The 17,558-nt window shown below is 38.7% G+C and overlaps 1 protein-coding gene across 3 annotated transcripts; it reads right to left on the bottom strand.

Moving 5' to 3' along the window:
* Positions 1 to 293: 293 nt before the first annotated feature.
* pold1 (polymerase (DNA directed), delta 1, catalytic subunit) lies at positions 294 to 17,380 on the bottom strand. 3 transcript variants are annotated; one of them, XM_015391110.1, is made up of 27 exons: positions 17,265 to 17,380; positions 15,105 to 15,293; positions 14,865 to 14,978; positions 14,571 to 14,711; positions 14,238 to 14,363; positions 13,882 to 14,050; positions 7,966 to 8,080; positions 7,703 to 7,832; positions 7,399 to 7,565; positions 7,191 to 7,295; positions 6,514 to 6,654; positions 6,306 to 6,416; positions 5,993 to 6,184; positions 5,643 to 5,731; positions 5,451 to 5,567; positions 4,357 to 4,470; positions 4,049 to 4,196; positions 2,776 to 2,871; positions 2,536 to 2,673; positions 2,138 to 2,313; positions 1,858 to 2,010; positions 1,658 to 1,760; positions 1,431 to 1,563; positions 1,003 to 1,116; positions 807 to 859; positions 632 to 729; positions 295 to 546 (listed from the first exon to the last, which is right to left on the bottom strand). In XM_015391110.1, exons 2-27 carry the CDS (start codon positions 15,289 to 15,291, stop codon positions 459 to 461), a joined length of 3,318 nt encoding a protein of 1,105 aa, XP_015246596.1. In that variant the 5' UTR covers positions 15,292 to 15,293; positions 17,265 to 17,380; the 3' UTR covers positions 295 to 458. The 3 variants fall into 3 exon arrangements, with proteins under 3 accessions (XP_015246594.1, XP_015246595.1, XP_015246596.1); XM_015391108.1 differs by having other exon boundaries at positions 294 to 546; positions 5,451 to 5,731; XM_015391109.1 differs by lacking the exons at positions 13,882 to 14,050; positions 14,238 to 14,363; positions 14,571 to 14,711; ... (1 more) ...; positions 15,105 to 15,293; positions 17,265 to 17,380 and adding exons at positions 10,657 to 10,825; positions 11,013 to 11,138; positions 11,346 to 11,486; positions 11,640 to 11,753; positions 11,880 to 12,080 and having other exon boundaries at positions 294 to 546; positions 5,451 to 5,731.
* Positions 17,381 to 17,558: the final 178 nt, after the last annotated feature.

The following is a 17,558-nucleotide window of genomic DNA, read 5'->3' as shown; positions in this document are numbered from 1 at the left end:
ATTTTTCAAATCATATTAAACATGCAAGACTTTATACTTATTAAATAAAGGGCTTTTGACCTAATTGGACTATTTTCAGGAGGTGTTAGAAAAGCATGGAAAAAAAATATCTGAAATAATTGCATAAACAATTTAGGCCTAAACAAAGTACACCACAGGTTTTGACAGTCAGCGATCAAACCAGAGGAGGAGCTGTGGTTTTTAGGTCTAAATGAGCGACCGGTTGAATCTAAAGCTGCTTTAATAGTGTGTTTACTGAGCATTTGTTTAAGTTCTGGGCAGAAAATAATCAATTGACAACAGCTAATGGTTTCAATTTATTTTACAAACAAAAGGCACTACTAATAAATGTATTCATAGAAAAGATGAAAAATTGTGAGACATTTTTACAGACACAAAAAGACAGAAAATACAGAGAGGATCAGAGCTCCGCTTCGCATTCAGGATGTGGTTTTTTATCACCATCCAAATCGAGACACCAGCTTGCTCTGGTCATCCAGATCCTTCTGAACCTTCTTCCTCATGTAGAAGATTGGGCAATCTCGGCTGCAGAGCAGAGGACATCACCGGGTTACGTTTACAGCTAAAACCCCCCCACTTCCGATGAAATCAGGATAAAGTTTGTCTCTACCTGGTGCACAGCACGTCCTCATGAAGGGAGCCCTGACAGCGCTGGCATTGAGTCCACAGGCGGGAGAAACGCTCCTCTAACGTGTTCAGGTGGAAGATCTAGAGAATTAAAAAAGATAAATTGAATTCATTTCTATTCAATAACATAAATAAAGTTCTTTCAGCTGCTTGAATACCTCTTTTTGATAAAGTTCAGATTCCTTCTTTTTGCAGAAATCACACACGGCCGCTGGAGGGACACAACACGTTAAAAAAATCCCTTAAGGCAGTAGAATTAGAAAGCTAGAGGTAGTTTTTTAAAATAAAATACTTAAACCTGAAGATGGCATTCATTGAAAAAAAAAATTTAAAGATGGAGAGCCTTAAACACACCATCAGTCTTGAGGACAGCTTTGCATCCGATGCAGGTGCTTCTCTTCTGAGCAAATGCCATGAGGCCTCCAACCTTCGAGGTCAAAACAGTCTTACAGCGGGTGTGGTCGCCCTCTGAATAAAAAAACAAAATAATACAAAAAAAATCACACCACTGCCATTTAATTTCTCCAATTATATAATTTAAAATTGAGATTTCATTAGAGATCATTTCCTATAAGAATTAATGGTTGATCTGAGAGTGTATTCATGCAACTCCAAACCACATGTCATTTTACAACCACTAATTTTAATGTATGTTTGTTTAAGGTTTTTAGATCACAATTTTGACTAAATACATCCAAAAATCTTCAGAAATCCCTTAATTAGCTGTTCTGAAAAACTGCCACTTAAGCAAAAGGTACGACTATTTGTAGGAGCTTCCATACTTAGCAGGACACTCTCCGCCTTGGTCTCCCCCAGGATGGGCTCAAATATTCTCAGCAGGGGTTTGGAGAGCTGCTGCTCCAGGTAGTATTGGGTGTCGATGGGGATGTTGTTCTCCAGCACATAGATTGGGTCCTGAAATTTGGAAGAAATAGAAATAAAGTTAAATGTGTCCCAAAAGGGAAATGCGACACCTTAACCAAGGTGGTCGGAGAGAAGGCTGCTTCACCTCTGACTTCATGTACGCCGCTACTCCCTTTGTAGCCTTGATGATGACGTAGGGGACTCTGTCTCCCAGGTTTGGGGCACTACCTGCATCCCTTTTTCTCATTCTGTAAAAAAAATACAATTAAAAACTGATTATTTTAACAAAACAGATTATTCTAAAGCTTAGCTAAAATAAGCTGCTAGGTCATTAGACAAGCCGACCTTTCAGCCAGCTCCACGTGTGCCTGCTTGCCAGCATACTCCTGGGCTGTACGCGTTAGCTCCTTCGTTATAACCAACTGACTGATGTCGATGCGATTGCACAGCAGGTCTGAGATCACTTCTTTTGCATGTTCCACTGCGCCTTGAGGATCTCTGCAAAAAATAAAAAATAAATAAAAAACAAGCATCTTTAATGCAATCTGGCAGTTTTGATGCTTAGAAATAAATGCAAATGGAAGCCATCTTTGTTAAACTTCCATGCAGCAAAAGCATCTGCTACCTGTCAATGAGGATCTTTTGTAGACAAGTGTTGATGAGGTTGGCCACTAGAGGGCAGTTGTCTCTGCGGACTGTCTCAATGCCTTTACAGTCCATCTTGTCATGAGTGTCTGGACTGGAGGAGAAATACAAGCCTGCATAGCGCTTCTTGTTGATCAATAGGTATGGGTAGTACACCTGTGGAGATTAAAACAAAGGTCTTCTATTCAAAAAAGCTTCTGTGTGGGTTTCCACAGATTGTAAGAGAGGCCGGTCTTTTTTGTACCATTCAAAAATTACTAAATGACAATCTTTCACCCTTAATCTTAACTAGAAAATGTTCCTTAGGAATCAAGTTTTGGAAGCAGAACTTTAGGAGGCCATGTTAAAATAAAAAAATGCACTTTAGTAATGCTTTACCTTCTCAAACTCCAGTTTGATGGGAGGTGTAAAATGGGACGACACCCACTCAGCTGCTTCCCTCCCAATTTCCATGGCTTCCTTCACGGTGGTGACACCAAGTTTAACCATGACGGAGTCAGTGTCGCCGTAGATGACCTAAAGAGACAATAAAATAAAACGTCAATCCTATAATAATAAATTCCACCAAATAATCATAGAAAGCAAACTTTAAAAGAAAAAAAAATAAAATTATCTGACCTTAGCATCTGCTAGGTAGCCGTTGGAAAGGGTGTATTTGGACTCCACCAGCTGTTTGGTTTTCTCAATCATCTGTCTTCCAAAACCAGTGACACTCTGAAAACAATCAAACGGTTCTGATCAGACACGGGTCACATTTAAAAAGATCAGATTCGTACTGGATTCAGGACCACATATACAAGAGGCCTGGGTCGCATTCTTAAAAAAAAAAAAAAATGTTCATTGTTCATAAATAGATAAATAAAATGAAGCATATTTGGGCCACTTCAGGCTGCTGTGTGACCCATTTGTTTAAACCTGTAGCAATCATTTCATTATTTTTTGAAATGCTTATTTTTTTATTCTCTTAACTAAATCCTACTCATTCATTTAATAATATTTTCTTATTTTATTTTTCTTCCCATGAACAGACATTTTAACCGTCTTGCTATTTAAATGTGCGATATGACCAAACCTGCCTCTCTTTAAATATTGCACGCCCAAATAGGTCAGGTTTGACCTTAGATTCTTTTTCCTGAATGTCTTCAGATGTTTCTTCAACATTTCAACATAATGTTTGTTTATGCTGCCAATTATTTTCATGAAGTGCACCGCTCCCTCCTGCAGCAAAACAAACACACTACGACGCTGCCACGCCCGCTTTTCACAACTAAGATGGGTTCTCAGGGTTCACACGCTTTCTTCCTGACTTTCAGTATGTTTACAACTGGAACAAAGAACTCAATCTACTTCCTAAACATTAAGGAGGAACATCAGGCTGTTCAATGCTTTTTGAACAGATGAACCTTCAGACACCTGGAATATCTACCAAAGGAAGAACCAGACAACTAGAGAGCTCTTCCTGTTATTTTAGCTGATTTTATTTGTTAAAGAATGAATTGATGTGTCTGATTTGACTCAAATACCGTCTCAACCTTTCAGTTTTTCAAACCAGTTAAAGGACCAGAGGATTCCTTTTTGTGGCTTTTAGCAAATAGAAATAATTTTAGTAATCCGAGTAAGCACGTACGCCGAACTTAAAGAGGGTGTGATTCAAAGTCAGACATTGAGAAGTGGGGGAAGCTTTCTTCTAAACAGTCTATGTAAATATCTCTACACTTCCCACCTGTTTTGTGGTTTCTTATCCTAAGCCTACATCTTAGTCGTTTACCGTTCCTGCTCTTACTCTACATCTGTGCATAACAATAAAAACAAGGCAAGAAACTCAAACTCAAATGGAAGACAAAAACATCCATAAGCTAGCTGAGCAGGTCTTGGAACAGAAAGTACTAACCTGCGAGATTTCCAGGCAGGGCAATTTGCCCACCTGGGCCCCGGTGAAGCCGTACACCGAGTTGGCGCTGATTTTCAGGGCTAACTGTCGACCATCCAGCACCTGCTTCTTGAAAGGGTCAGTTTCCTTCTTTAGCTCTGATTTAGCCCTGTGGACAGATAGAAATAAATATATGTTGCACTACTTAGTTTCTAGAGCGTCCACTAAAAGAACGGGTGTCCTAAATATTAAATAACAGCTGCAAATTAATGTTATTTCAATAATATACTGTCTTCATCAGTTTCTTTTAGTTTGAAGGTCCTTCAAACCTCTTTCGGGCAGACAGCAGGTTCTCCAGGATCTCTGGAAGAAGACCTTTCCTCACAGAGCTCTTCACAAACTGGTCGCCTGTGGGGGTCTTGATGAAGTCATCTGAAGACAGTCTGAAAACAAACAAACAGAACTTCACTAAAAGCAAATCCCAGGAGATATGGTTTGGTGAAATTAGTCATTGGCTGTTTCTCAATTCACAAGAACGCGAGTATGGACTCGTATCCTCGCCAAGTCTGTTCTTGAGAAGAACACAGGAAAGTGGACTCGAGGAGAACGGAGCATAAATATTGGTCAATTGGAACAGAAACGTACTTGTGACATCATCACTAGCTCAGCTCGTCTGGAGCCACATTTCACCCCGTTATTAATAGTCTCTTGATAATAATAAATTCTTACTTTTTTTCTCATTTGGTAGGGGGATAATAAATAACACAGTCAGATAAACACAAATCAAATGAACATTTTGCCAAATATAACAACAAACTCGCCATTAGAGCCATCAGTAGGTCACACACGGCTATGTTAAGAAAGCATTTTAAATGCCACAATAAACACATTTAATGAATGTTAATGCCAATGAAGGCAACAATATAATGATTTTTAATTATTTTTAATGACCCACAGAAACCCTGATCTCAGTCTTGTTTTCTTGTGAATGGGAACAGAACTAGGGCTGAGGCTGTTTCACGAGTACAAGAGCACATGAGTCCGCACAGGTACACATATTGAGAAACGGACCTAAATGCATGTTAAGTTAACTAGTCCCATATAAAGTTGAATTTTAAAGGATTTTTTTTGGACCATTTTTGATCTTCCATTTCAATAAAACCAGATTCTTAAGCTGAATCAGATTTTTTCTTTTAAATAAAAAAAATTAAAAAAATAAATCAACCACGACACAAGAAAATACATCAACAGCATTTAACCTTCGCCCAGAAAGTGGTCGATAAGGAATTCCAGTAGCAGAACTGATGCTGTAAAACAGGTTTTTTTTTAAAAAGGAGGTGGTTTTTAGCAAACAATGCAATCTTCATTGTGTTGCACCTCTTCCTTGTGGGTTGGTGTTGAGGCAAAGGGAATGAAAACTTACCCCAGTTTTTCAGCAGAGCCTTTCTGCAGCAAGGTAGTGTAGCACAGATTGTGAGCCATCATGATGGACGGATACAAGGAGGAAAAGTCCAGCGTGGCGATAGGAACGCTGTAATATCTACAGGAAAAAAATGCTTTTAATAATCTGTACCCCCCTGGAGAGCAGGAGACCTTTGGACACAGAGGCACATACCCTTTCTCTGGCTCGATGACTGTTGCTCCTGTGTAGTCTTCTCCCCCCTCTGTCCTCACCACAGGCATTACCAGGTCCTGTTTCATAGCCTAAAAAGCACAAACACCCTCGTTTGTGAGTTTGCTCTGACCAAGCCTGTGTGTACCTGTTCAACCTGTACAGTCAGTTGAACAGATTTAGCATCCATGAATGAATCTACTCATGCAAACATGCCAGCATCTGTCAACTGATTGTAGTCAGTTGACGTCCAAAATGAGATATAGATGATAAATGTGTCCCAATAGATTTCGAAGGTGAAGAATCCCACAAGCAGAAATCAAATTAGCGGCGTTTAGGTTTGTGATTCCCACCTGTCGCAGCAGCTGAGAGACAACCTTGATTTGCTGTCCTCTTGAGAGCAGGTAGGTGAGAGGCACGCCGGTTACTCTGGCCATCTCCATGTAATTGATCACGCACATCAGTTTCTGCAGCAGGCGGAGCGGAAGGTAGGCATCTTTCAGGCAGTAGACAGCAAGGCGACGCCGCGTTTGTTCGTTTCCATTCTGCCGAAAAAGGAGGGAATCCATGCAGGTAAAAAAATTAATTAATTAATCAATTAAAACAGGGGTAGTTTAATCTTTGAATACAAACAATAAATAAAAAAAGAACAAAACTAGGCCTTACCTGCAGATCGGTGATGATAGAGTGCTGCACATCTTCCTTCTGTTCTTGCAAAAAATGGAAACTGACAGCGTTCAGCGTGTAGGAGCGCAGTTTATAATCCCTGAGAAGAACCTGTGAGAAAAACACTACTCAATGATCCTGGAAACGCTTTTCACTTAATCAGTGAATTTGAATATTAAATGTAAAAAGCTCAACTCTGAGCGCTCACCTGCAGCAGGTCAAACTGAACTCGACCCTCCATGTTAATGGTCTTGTTCTCTCTGCGTCCCATCTGCTTACTCTGGAAACTTGAATCTCGCAGAACTGATTTGACGCCTCGCATTCGGCCCAAGTATGGGAAGTAATTCACCTGAAAGAACATCAAAATGTAAGTAAAACTGGTAGGTTTTAGTCTGAGCTGAAAAGAGGATTATGAATAGATCTGCTGCATATTAAAGGTTTTAAGATACAATAAAGTTCTCATCCGTTGGAGAGAAATGGGCATTTTACGACAGAAAGGCTCTGTTTATGTAAATAAATGAATAAAGCAGAGTTCCTACTAATATCTAATACCAAAAACTTAGGCTTGTAGAGTCAAATTCCCAGAGCTGTTATGATAAACTCAACATACAAAGATTATACCATCTTTTTTGTTCTTCAAACTTATTTACACACAATCCCCCACCTCCCACCCAAACTCCAGAGTTTTCCAGGATTTATGGCCATTCTAATGATCAAATCAATCATAAAGACAATCTTAAATTCAATTAAATTCAAAAAAAAATTTTGAAGGTGGATTTGCAGTTAAATTTATTTTGTAATGCCACTGAGTAAAAGGTTTTCCATGTAGGGAAGAGGAACGTCAAACCAGAGCTGGAACTGCTTCAAAAGGCTTTTTAATCGAACCTTCAAAGCAGCTGCTCTGTTGAGCAAGTAGGGAAAGTCAAAGTTCTGGATGTTGTATCCGGTGATGATGTCTGGATCCACAGTCCTCAAAAACTCCGCCCAGCTCTGTTCAGAAGAAAAAAAAAGATTTAGTTGAAAAGAAATAAAATAAATGTTAAAATCTGCTGCATTGGTTTCTTTTTCCTCCTCCTGGAGGCTGAGTCTCTACCTCTAGAAGCTTTTTCTCCTGAGTAAAGCATAAGATCTGCGAGCCAACGATGCTAGCGCAGGACTGGAGGGTGAAAACAGTCCGGATGAACGGCTCGCTCTCACCCTGCCGTTGGACCATAGAGGCTATCTGAATCACTGGATCCTTATCCGCTTCTGGAAAGATTCCTAGATTAAAAAAAAGAAAGACAATATCCTTTAAAAATATATATATTTACACACATAAGTCATCATCAGCATGTGTCTGACTGGGTTTTTCTTTCTCAGTTAAATAATGTGGAAGAAAGCAAAGAAAAAGAGATTACCCTTCCTTCCTGCGCACTCTATGTCAAAGCTAAGGACCCTGAGTGGAGCGATCTTCTGCCACTCTCCTTCTGCAGGGTGACTTATCAAGTCTGTCCATCCAACATCTACTTCATACTGACAGAAAGAGACCTGCAGGACCAACACAAAAGGAGGAGAACAGTTGTTTTACACTGCTGACAACCAGTGGGAAAGAGAGGTGACTGACAAACTGAGGAAAGGATGGATGGAGAATAGGTACTGATGGAGAAAAACACCAACCAACCTTTCCTGGAGTCAGAGAATCTGTGGCCGCCGAGCTCTTCTCCTCACGCATTCTGTACTTTCCTTTGGGAAGTTCAATCCAGCAGCATCCAACTACATCACTGTCCACCATGAACCTGGGAAACACCAGCAGGTTTGTTCATTTAGAACCGAGGTTCCCAGACAAAATGGTACCCATAAATCCATGCCCCAAACCACTGGCTGAGTATACAAACATCAATCAACCAAAGGTGTAATAATCAGAACAGCATCAACATCCAAAAAAGGTTTGTTCATTTTTAAATCATGCTTTTAAATCTGGAAACACTTTAACATAAGTATTCAGTGTTTCTGTATCATTTCTTCTTTGGATCTCAAGACCCCGTACTGGTTGATCAATGACCCCAATTGGGGTCCCAACCAAAGCTTTGGGACTAAATGATTTAGAGTGTATTTTGTTACAATATGAAGGATTTACTTAAATCTTTGAGGTGGATGGAAAAAATATTTGCAGTTGTATGTTTTGTTTTTGTTTTGTTTTTAAGACAAACATATTTAGGATTTTAATATTCTAATTTCCATTCAAATATCTTAAGCTCATTCAGGTTGGATGGGGAGGTTCTGTGAACATTATTATGCAGCATATTCTAACCCTTTCTAAAAGATTGAGACCCTTTTCACAATCTCTCTCGATAGACATTCTTTTTCCTCTTACTCTCCTAGGAGTGAATGACTACACAGCCGACAGATTCTTGAACCTGAGCTGTGGATCACTGCAGCTCATTTGCGCATGCGCAACCAGATACACATCCAGGTTTCCTTTATTAATGCAATTATGGTACTAAAATAACTTGTTTATATCCTTAACTCACCAAAGAATGCTAAAACAAATTTTTTAAAAATATTTTATGACTTTTCTGAGACAATTTTGATGTTTTTTGCATTTTCTCAGTTAAGCCGGGCGTACACTGTGCGATTTTTTTTCAATCGTTGCACGCAGCTGCTGCTCACACTGTATGATTAACCACAGGGGTTTAGTTGTACAGTGCGAGTTCACAGCTCACGATTTATGTTCATCCCGACGCTCTCGTGCGATCTACCTGCTCACACTGCGACCAAAAACCACATTGGACTCAGCTCCGCAGTGAAATGGAGCTGCTCTGTAGATCTCTTTCCTGAAGCCAAACAAGGAGAAAAGGGATATTAAGCTCACTATAGTGAACCGCGCTGCCTGGGAAATCTGTGCAATTTTGTGCTGAAAGCCCTAAAATGAAAAGGCAACGACGTATTTGTAAGGAAAAAAGACATAGCTGAGCAAACATGACTACAATGGTCTGTTAATTTTACAGACAGAACTGCATTTCACCCATTGCATCCCTGCCATGCTTCTGTGTTTACATCTGAGAGGAAGAATAAAAAGAAGAATCCATGTTTGCACCCTCGGCGATTTGCCCACGACGGTCGGGAGAAAATCAAACATGTTTGATTTTCGATTCATGATCAGGATGTGGTGATGAGAGGCTGGTCGCCACTCGTAACCCCCTGTACACTACACAACTCAAGACGCACGATCAGGCTAAAGGTCAACCCGATCAAAAGATTCTCGCACGACTGGACAATCACCCCGAAAATCGCACAGTGTACGCCGGGCGTAAAACAGATTATCTGATGTCATAATCAGACATGCTCACAGTAGTCTGGCAAAATATGATTAAACCATGTTTATCTTTTTTTTTTTTTTTTTTGCTATTTCTTTTCATAGATTAAAAGAGACTACATTTATGTAGATTTAGATCAATCCAAAGTGGAAACAGTTATCTGCTGGAAGTAGCATAGGATCCCATTATGGGCACAGAGGAGTGATAAACCAGGAAGGATTTTAAGGCATTGATTTTCTCAGGAAATACATTATTAACCTTTAACACATTATAGTTTAGTACGCTTACTATTTTTGGGGAGGGAAAACGTAATTTAGGTCTTTTTTACAAAACAAAAATCGAGGGCGCCCTGGATGTATATCTGGTTGTGCATACGCAAATGAGCTGATGGTATGGATCGTGCTTCTGGGACGGATCAGGTAGTGACAGTAGATCTGCAGTTTTATCACAGTTAAGGCAAATGGCTGATAGGTATTAGAGCAGAGGGCATGAATACAAACACATGATAGTTCTTTTTTTTTTTTCTGAGCAAAGAGATTCACCAACATATTACTAACAGATTTCACTCAAAAATTAACTTTCTGTGGGAGATTTTTTACTTGGTAGTTTTGATTTTTGATCATTAACTGTTTGTTGCCAGTAAAAAAAAAAAAAAAGAAAGCTATTACCAAAAGTGGCTAAAGTCCATGCTTACTGTTAATGACTGGATGGATATAAAACATATTATAAGACTTTAGGATATAAGACTTTACATGACCGTCAGAGGAAAGCGCTTAGTAAGGTCCTTGGTTATCTCTTTCGAATATGAATCTTTTAATTCAAAATTTGAAGTTCTCTTTGTGATTAATAAAGTATCTTTGAATTGTCTGCATTATGTCTGTGTTTCTTGCTATACTCCAACACTTTTCATTGTAAATAATACCGTGTCAGACTTTCCATTCTGTGCGATGTAAAATTACTGAAAAAGCCGATGTTGTCTTGATGACAAATATTTCCTCTATAATTAGGTGCTTTTTTCAAGTAAAATAAAATGATCAAAATTTAACCATACCAACCTAATTTCAAAATCTATGTTGGCCTCATAGGCCTGGTAGCTCTGGACTGGAAATGGTCCAAACTTAAAGCCCTGTTCCAGCAGTCGCTTTGCAGGCGCGATGAGACGAGGCATCGCCATCGTAATCCGCAAGAAATCCAGGCTGCGCTGCCCGTGGTAACCGTACATGCCTTCAGTCGAAACAAAAGAGAAGCTTTGAATTTCATTTTTACTAAGAGACATAAATACTCCCTTAATACAGGCTTGTTAATCTATTACGGCTTCCATTTCTTTACAAAATCCAGCTTTCTAAAGCCTGATTATGGTAGTTTATGATAAATACAGATCTCCCTTAAAACATGAATTCAGTGCTCTTACTCTCTTTGCGGCAGATGTCCACAGCAAGCACCGTGATGGAGATATTATCCTTATTGGAGCGCATGTCCTTAAGAACCACAGAGTTCAACTCTCTTTTAAATTCACCGAGGTAGTTAGATGAAAATCCTAATAAAAAGAGAAAAAAGAAAAATGAAAATGGAAATCCTGCAAGAGGGATTATACAGGTCACAATAATTTGCATCTAATAAGAATAAAATGAACCAAAGTTTGACAGCTCAGAAAAAATAATGTTTTTTTTGTTGCAAGCTTAAGCATGATATAAAATACAGTTTAACATAAAAATCCCAATTGAGTCTGGGGTAAAGTTCTCACCGCTTGGTGCAGGAACATAGAAGTAAGGCGCAAAGCCGTGAACATGACAGCACACACTGTTGCCGCTGTCAGTTACACCAAACATCCGAATGATTGGTACTTTTGCTTGTGATTGGCCTGGCATGCCAGCTACAGAGTTACCTGTAGGACAAAAAAAAAAAAAAAAAAACACAGTTATTTTCCATCATCTTACAGATCTTGGTCCACCTCTTCAGGTATTCTACAAACCCAACTTTTTTTCTCTATCTTTTATTTTTACAGACTGCATTATTTAGATTTATCTTTCATACTTGCCGAGGTAATAGTCTAGATCAATCTGCTGGAACACTAATGTTTCAGAGGATGGGTCCAGTGTGGGGGCATGAGGTCTCCTCCAACGTGGGTTTAGGTCTGCTGAGAAAAGGTCACCTGATGGGACAGGAAGGTAAGTCAGTATTTAGACCAAAATAAGTTAAACACAAGATCGCTAAATGCCAATGTGTGGTTAAAGAAATGTATTAAAAACCTCTGTATTTTTTAAGGCCCAACACTCACCAACAGGAATGACATCATGTCCTGCCTGTCCCTCCATGTCCTCCATATCCATCTCTGCCTCGTCAAACATCAACAATTCTTCCTCAAACTGGGATGGACTATCCTCCCATTCGCCATTCACTTTACCTCGCTTGGCTTGGGACGAACCTCCCATGGGAGGGCCACCATTACGGCGTTTAAACTCCATACCTGTAAGCGAAGGAATTCAAAACAAAAAGGCCATAAGTTAAAGGAATACAAATAGATTAGGGGCTGAATATACTTGACAAAAAATTTTAAATATAAATGTAAACTAATGTATTTCAAGGTAGAAATTACATAAGAAAACCTGTTTGAGGCGGACTATAAACTAGGGTTGTATACCTTGCATCGAGACATCAACACAAACCGTATAGCAAGAGCTACAATAGTTTACGTCAAATAATACTCAACTGTTAGTAGGGGTGCAAATAATAATCGTTTTGTATCGATGCATCGATCCAACAGCCGATGATCCAATGTATCGATACCTTCATAAGAGAATCGATTCGTGTTTTGTTTTTTTCCTCCGGTCGATTTTTAGCCATTTGCTCCTGGACGTAATTCTGACCCCCACGCTGCGGTGGCGCTAAACCTATTTTGCCCTCCTACCTCGCTTCCTTTAGCCACTACCCTCTTTCCGCTTGCACACACGCTTGTTACCATTTGCTGCTAGTGCACTTTTGCACTCATTGCACTGATTTTGTTGAGTATTGTTATTCTATAGTGAATGTAGTATAGGCCTATTTTTGTTACTTAATCTTCTAATGCACTTATGCATTAATTTCAGTATTTTTTTATGCAAGGCCTTTCAGAATCTATAACACAGAGGTATTATTATTTTTCAGTGAATGAGGTCTTCATAGGCATAGGTGGAGTACTTCTGTTATTTGCTGTTGTTTCTTAACTAAAATGCAGAACGATATTACAGCTTTCCCTGATTTATTTCAGATTTGAAACATTGTCTAGCCTGTAAGGTAAAAAAAAAAAAAAAAAGAATCAATTAATCGAATCGTGGTGTATTCCTGAGTATCGAAAATAATCGAATCGCTGGGTCAGGAAATCGATACTGAATCGAATCGCCATGATAGGTGTGATTTACACCCCTAGTGGGTACAGGGTTGTGCATGTGCATTTTTTTTTAAAGTGAAGAGGGCGGGCTTTTTAAAAAATTCATCCTCCACAATACCTTTAGGACCTTACTGTATTATCTACCCAGCATGCATTGCACAGATGAAAAGATGCATACCTCATTACAACATATTTAGAGCAACATGGTAAGCTAGATGTTGAATTTTTTAAAGTCCTGCCCAGCCAGTCAGTGGCCATTTGGCTTTTTTTNGATCAGGTAGTGACAGTAGATCTGCAGTTTTATCACAGTTAAGGCAAATGGCTGATAGGTATTAGAGCAGAGGGCATGAATACAAACACATGATAGTTCTTTTTTTTTTTTCTGAGCAAAGAGATTCACCAACATATTACTAACAGATTTCACTCAAAAATTAACTTTCTGTGGGAGATTTTTTACTTGGTAGTTTTGATTTTTGATCATTAACTGTTTGTTGCCAGTAAAAAAAAAAAAAAAGAAAGCTATTACCAAAAGTGGCTAAAGTCCATGCTTACTGTTAATGACTGGATGGATATAAAACATATTATAAGACTTTAGGATATAAGACTTTACATGACCGTCAGAGGAAAGCGCTTAGTAAGGTCCTTGGTTATCTCTTTCGAATATGAATCTTTTAATTCAAAATTTGAAGTTCTCTTTGTGATTAATAAAGTATCTTTGAATTGTCTGCATTATGTCTGTGTTTCTTGCTATACTCCAACACTTTTCATTGTAAATAATACCGTGTCAGACTTTCCATTCTGTGCGATGTAAAATTACTGAAAAAGCCGATGTTGTCTTGATGACAAATATTTCCTCTATAATTAGGTGCTTTTTTCAAGTAAAATAAAATGATCAAAATTTAACCATACCAACCTAATTTCAAAATCTATGTTGGCCTCATAGGCCTGGTAGCTCTGGACTGGAAATGGTCCAAACTTAAAGCCCTGTTCCAGCAGTCGCTTTGCAGGCGCGATGAGACGAGGCATCGCCATCGTAATCCGCAAGAAATCCAGGCTGCGCTGCCCGTGGTAACCGTACATGCCTTCAGTCGAAACAAAAGAGAAGCTTTGAATTTCATTTTTACTAAGAGACATAAATACTCCCTTAATACAGGCTTGTTAATCTATTACGGCTTCCATTTCTTTACAAAATCCAGCTTTCTAAAGCCTGATTATGGTAGTTTATGATAAATACAGATCTCCCTTAAAACATGAATTCAATGCTCTTACTCTCTTTGCGGCAGATGTCCACAGCAAGCACCGTGATGGAGATATTGTCCTTATTGGAGCGCATGTCCTTAAGAACCACAGAGTTCAACTCTCTTTTAAATTCACCGAGGTAGTTAGATGAAAATCCTAATAAAAAGAGAAAAAAGAAAAATGAAAATGGAAATCCTGCAAGAGGGATTATACAGGTCACAATAATTTGCATCTAATAAGAATAAAATGAACCAAAGTTTGACAGCTCAGAAAAAATAATGTTTTTTTTGTTGCAAGCTTAAGCATGATATAAAATACAGTTTAACATAAAAATCCCAATTGAGTCTGGGGTAAAGTTCTCACCGCTTGGTGCAGGAACATAGAAGTAAGGCGCAAAGCCGTGAACATGACAGCACACACTGTTGCCGCTGTCAGTTACACCAAACATCCGAATGATTGGTACTTTTGCTTGTGATTGGCCTGGCATGCCAGCTACAGAGTTACCTGTAGGACAAAAAAAAAAAAAAAAAAACACAGTTATTTTCCATCATCTTACAGATCTTGGTCCACCTCTTCAGGTATTCTACAAACCCAACTTTTTTTCTCTATCTTTTATTTTTACAGACTGCATTATTTAGATTTATCTTTCATACTTGCCGAGGTAATAGTCTAGATCAATCTGCTGGAACACTAATGTTTCAGAGGATGGGTCCAGTGTGGGGGCATGAGGTCTCCTCCAACGTGGGTTTAGGTCTGCTGAGAAAAGGTCACCTGATGGGACAGGAAGGTAAGTCAGTATTTAGACCAAAATAAGTTAAACACAAGATCGCTAAATGCCAATGTGTGGTTAAAGAAATGTATTAAAAACCTCTGTATTTTTTAAGGCCCAACACTCACCAACAGGAATGACATCATGTCCTGCCTGTCCCTCCATGTCCTCCATATCCATCTCTGCCTCGTCAAACATCAACAATTCTTCCTCAAACTGGGATGGACTATCCTCCCATTCGCCATTCACTTTACCTCGCTTGGCTTGGGACGAACCTCCCATGGGAGGGCCACCATTACGGCGTTTAAACTCCATACCTGTAAGCGAAGGAATTCAAAACAAAAAGGCCATAAGTTAAAGGAATACAAATAGATTAGGGGCTGAATATACTTGACAAAAAATTTTAAATATAAATGTAAACTAATGTATTTCAAGGTAGAAATTACATAAGAAAACCTGTTTGAGGCGGACTATAAACTAGGGTTGTATACCTTGCATCGAGACATCAACACAAACCGTATAGCAAGAGCTACAATAGTTTACGTCAAATAATACTCAACTGTTAGTAGGGGTGCAAATAATAATCGTTTTGTATCGATGCATCGATCCAACAGCCGATGATCCAATGTATCGATACCTTCATAAGAGAATCGATTCGTGTTTTGTTTTTTTCCTCCGGTCGATTTTTAGCCATTTGCTCCTGGACGTAATTCTGACCCCCACGCTGCGGTGGCGCTAAACCTATTTTGCCCTCCTACCTCGCTTCCTTTAGCCACTACCCTCTTTCCGCTTGCACACACGCTTGTTACCATTTGCTGCTAGTGCACTTTTGCACTCATTGAACTGATTTTGTTGAGTATTGTTATTCTATAGTGAATGTAGTATAGGCCTATTTTTGTTACTTAATCTTCTAATGCACTTATGCATTAATTTCAGTATTTTTTTATGCAAGGCCTTTCAGAATCTATAACACAGAGGCATTATTATTTTTCAGTGAATGAGGTCTTCATAGGCATAGGTGGAGTACAGCTTTGCTACTTCTGTTATTTGCTGTCGTTTCTCAACTAATATGCAGAACGATATTACAGCTTTAACTGATTTATTTCAGATTTGAAACATTGTCTAGCCTGTAAGGTGTAAAAAAAAAAAAAATTAAGCAATTAATCAAATCGTATCCGGGTTGTATTCTTGAATGTCCAAAATAATCGAATCATTTGATCAGGAAATTGATGCGGAATCGAATCATGATGGGTGCGATTAACACCCCTAACTGTTAGGAATACATCTACAAAAAGAGTAATTTCTATTTAGGGAGGAAACAGTTAATTGGATGAATTGTGATTAATCGCCTATGGAAATAATCTTAAATTAATTTAGTAACTGGAGTATAGAGACTGGAAAACATTCCTTTAGCTGATAGAGCAATCCAATTAGAACAGTAATTATAGCAAAACAGTAAAACAAAATGTAAACATTTTGCATTTAAGATAAAAAAAAAAGTTTTAGTTTCAACATGTTCAATTTCTTAAAAAAAAGAAAATCTTTAAGGAACCTTTGGCTATCCGATTGTTAGTCAATTAATCGAAAAGATAATTGAGAGATTAATTGATTTGCTAAATAATTGTTAGTTTCAGCCCTAGTTCTATTAATCAAATGCATCACTTGGAAACTCTTGTTTACAAATGCTCACCAACCAAATCTAACAGAATCTGGGCCATTTTTGCAACAATAAAGGAAATATTAGTCTTTAGATGTGCTAAGCTGATCAGCAGACACCCCTAAAGGTTTGTGATTGCATCAAAAATGTTTTCAAAAAAGTTAAACCCTGGGGGGTTCAGATTGTGCAAGCTTTGAATTTTTTCAATCACAGAAAATCAAAATAAAGTGGGCTTTTTGGACAGTTTTAACATTACACTTTCAAGAGGTTTGAATACTTTTCCAAGGCACATGGTGGAAGTATCAACACGCTCAACACTTTAGGAAAGAACATCAAACGAAGCTAAAATGTGTTCAAGCAACTACGGCTACAACTAAAACGCAGCAGCAAATCAAAGAATACTTTTACATTATTTGCATATTCAGTAAAGAAAACCGAGGTAACGCGATGCCTCCGAATCGAGAGCATTCTTTACTTTATAGCGAGCAACAAAAGGGAGCTAGCAAACTCCGATATTAACACAAGAATGGTCTCGCGCTGCGACAGATCTTAATTACATAAAGGGTAACGCTGGATTAATCTACCAAATAATTATCGACAGCAGACACATTTGTAATGATATTATAATTACCTCTTAATCTTGCTCTTCCTCCAAAAGCCCCCTTCTGACACAAGCTCCCGCCACTCTGGTTTAATTCGCGAGATTTTAGCGTTGAAAGCGCGGAAAAATTTCCGCGTAGTCGCTGGGTCTGAAATTAAAGGAATAGACGACGACGTCACAGAAAAAGGCGGAAGTTGCACTGACTTCACAGCCGTCGCAGAGGAAGACAAACTAGACGTGACCTTGTAAAAAAAAAAATAGTCTCTTTTTCAATGTTACGTCACATCCCTCTCTTTCAATTTAATACGATTAAATAATTTGAAC

Source organism: Cyprinodon variegatus, unplaced genomic scaffold (genome assembly GCF_000732505.1).
Source record: "Cyprinodon variegatus isolate N-32 unplaced genomic scaffold, C_variegatus-1.0 Scaffold525, whole genome shotgun sequence".
In the NCBI taxonomy this organism is placed as follows: domain Eukaryota; kingdom Metazoa; phylum Chordata; class Actinopteri; order Cyprinodontiformes; family Cyprinodontidae; genus Cyprinodon; species Cyprinodon variegatus.
This window is presented reverse-complemented; position numbering and strand designations above follow the sequence as displayed.

Bases quoted from the DNA above. Each gene is read 5' to 3' on its own strand.
- pold1 (XM_015391108.1), bottom strand. From the start codon at position 15,291: ATGGAGTTTAAACGCCGTAATGGTGGCCCTCCCATGGGAGGTTCGTCC. The intron at 6,417-6,513 runs GTGAGCGCTCAG...TTTTTCTCACAG, and splicing joins TTCAGTTTGACCTGCTGCAG to GTTCTTCTCAGGGATTATAA. The intron at 547-631 runs GTAGAGACAAAC...TCTGCTCTGCAG, and splicing joins GAGGACGTGCTGTGCACCAG to CCGAGATTGCCCAATCTTCT.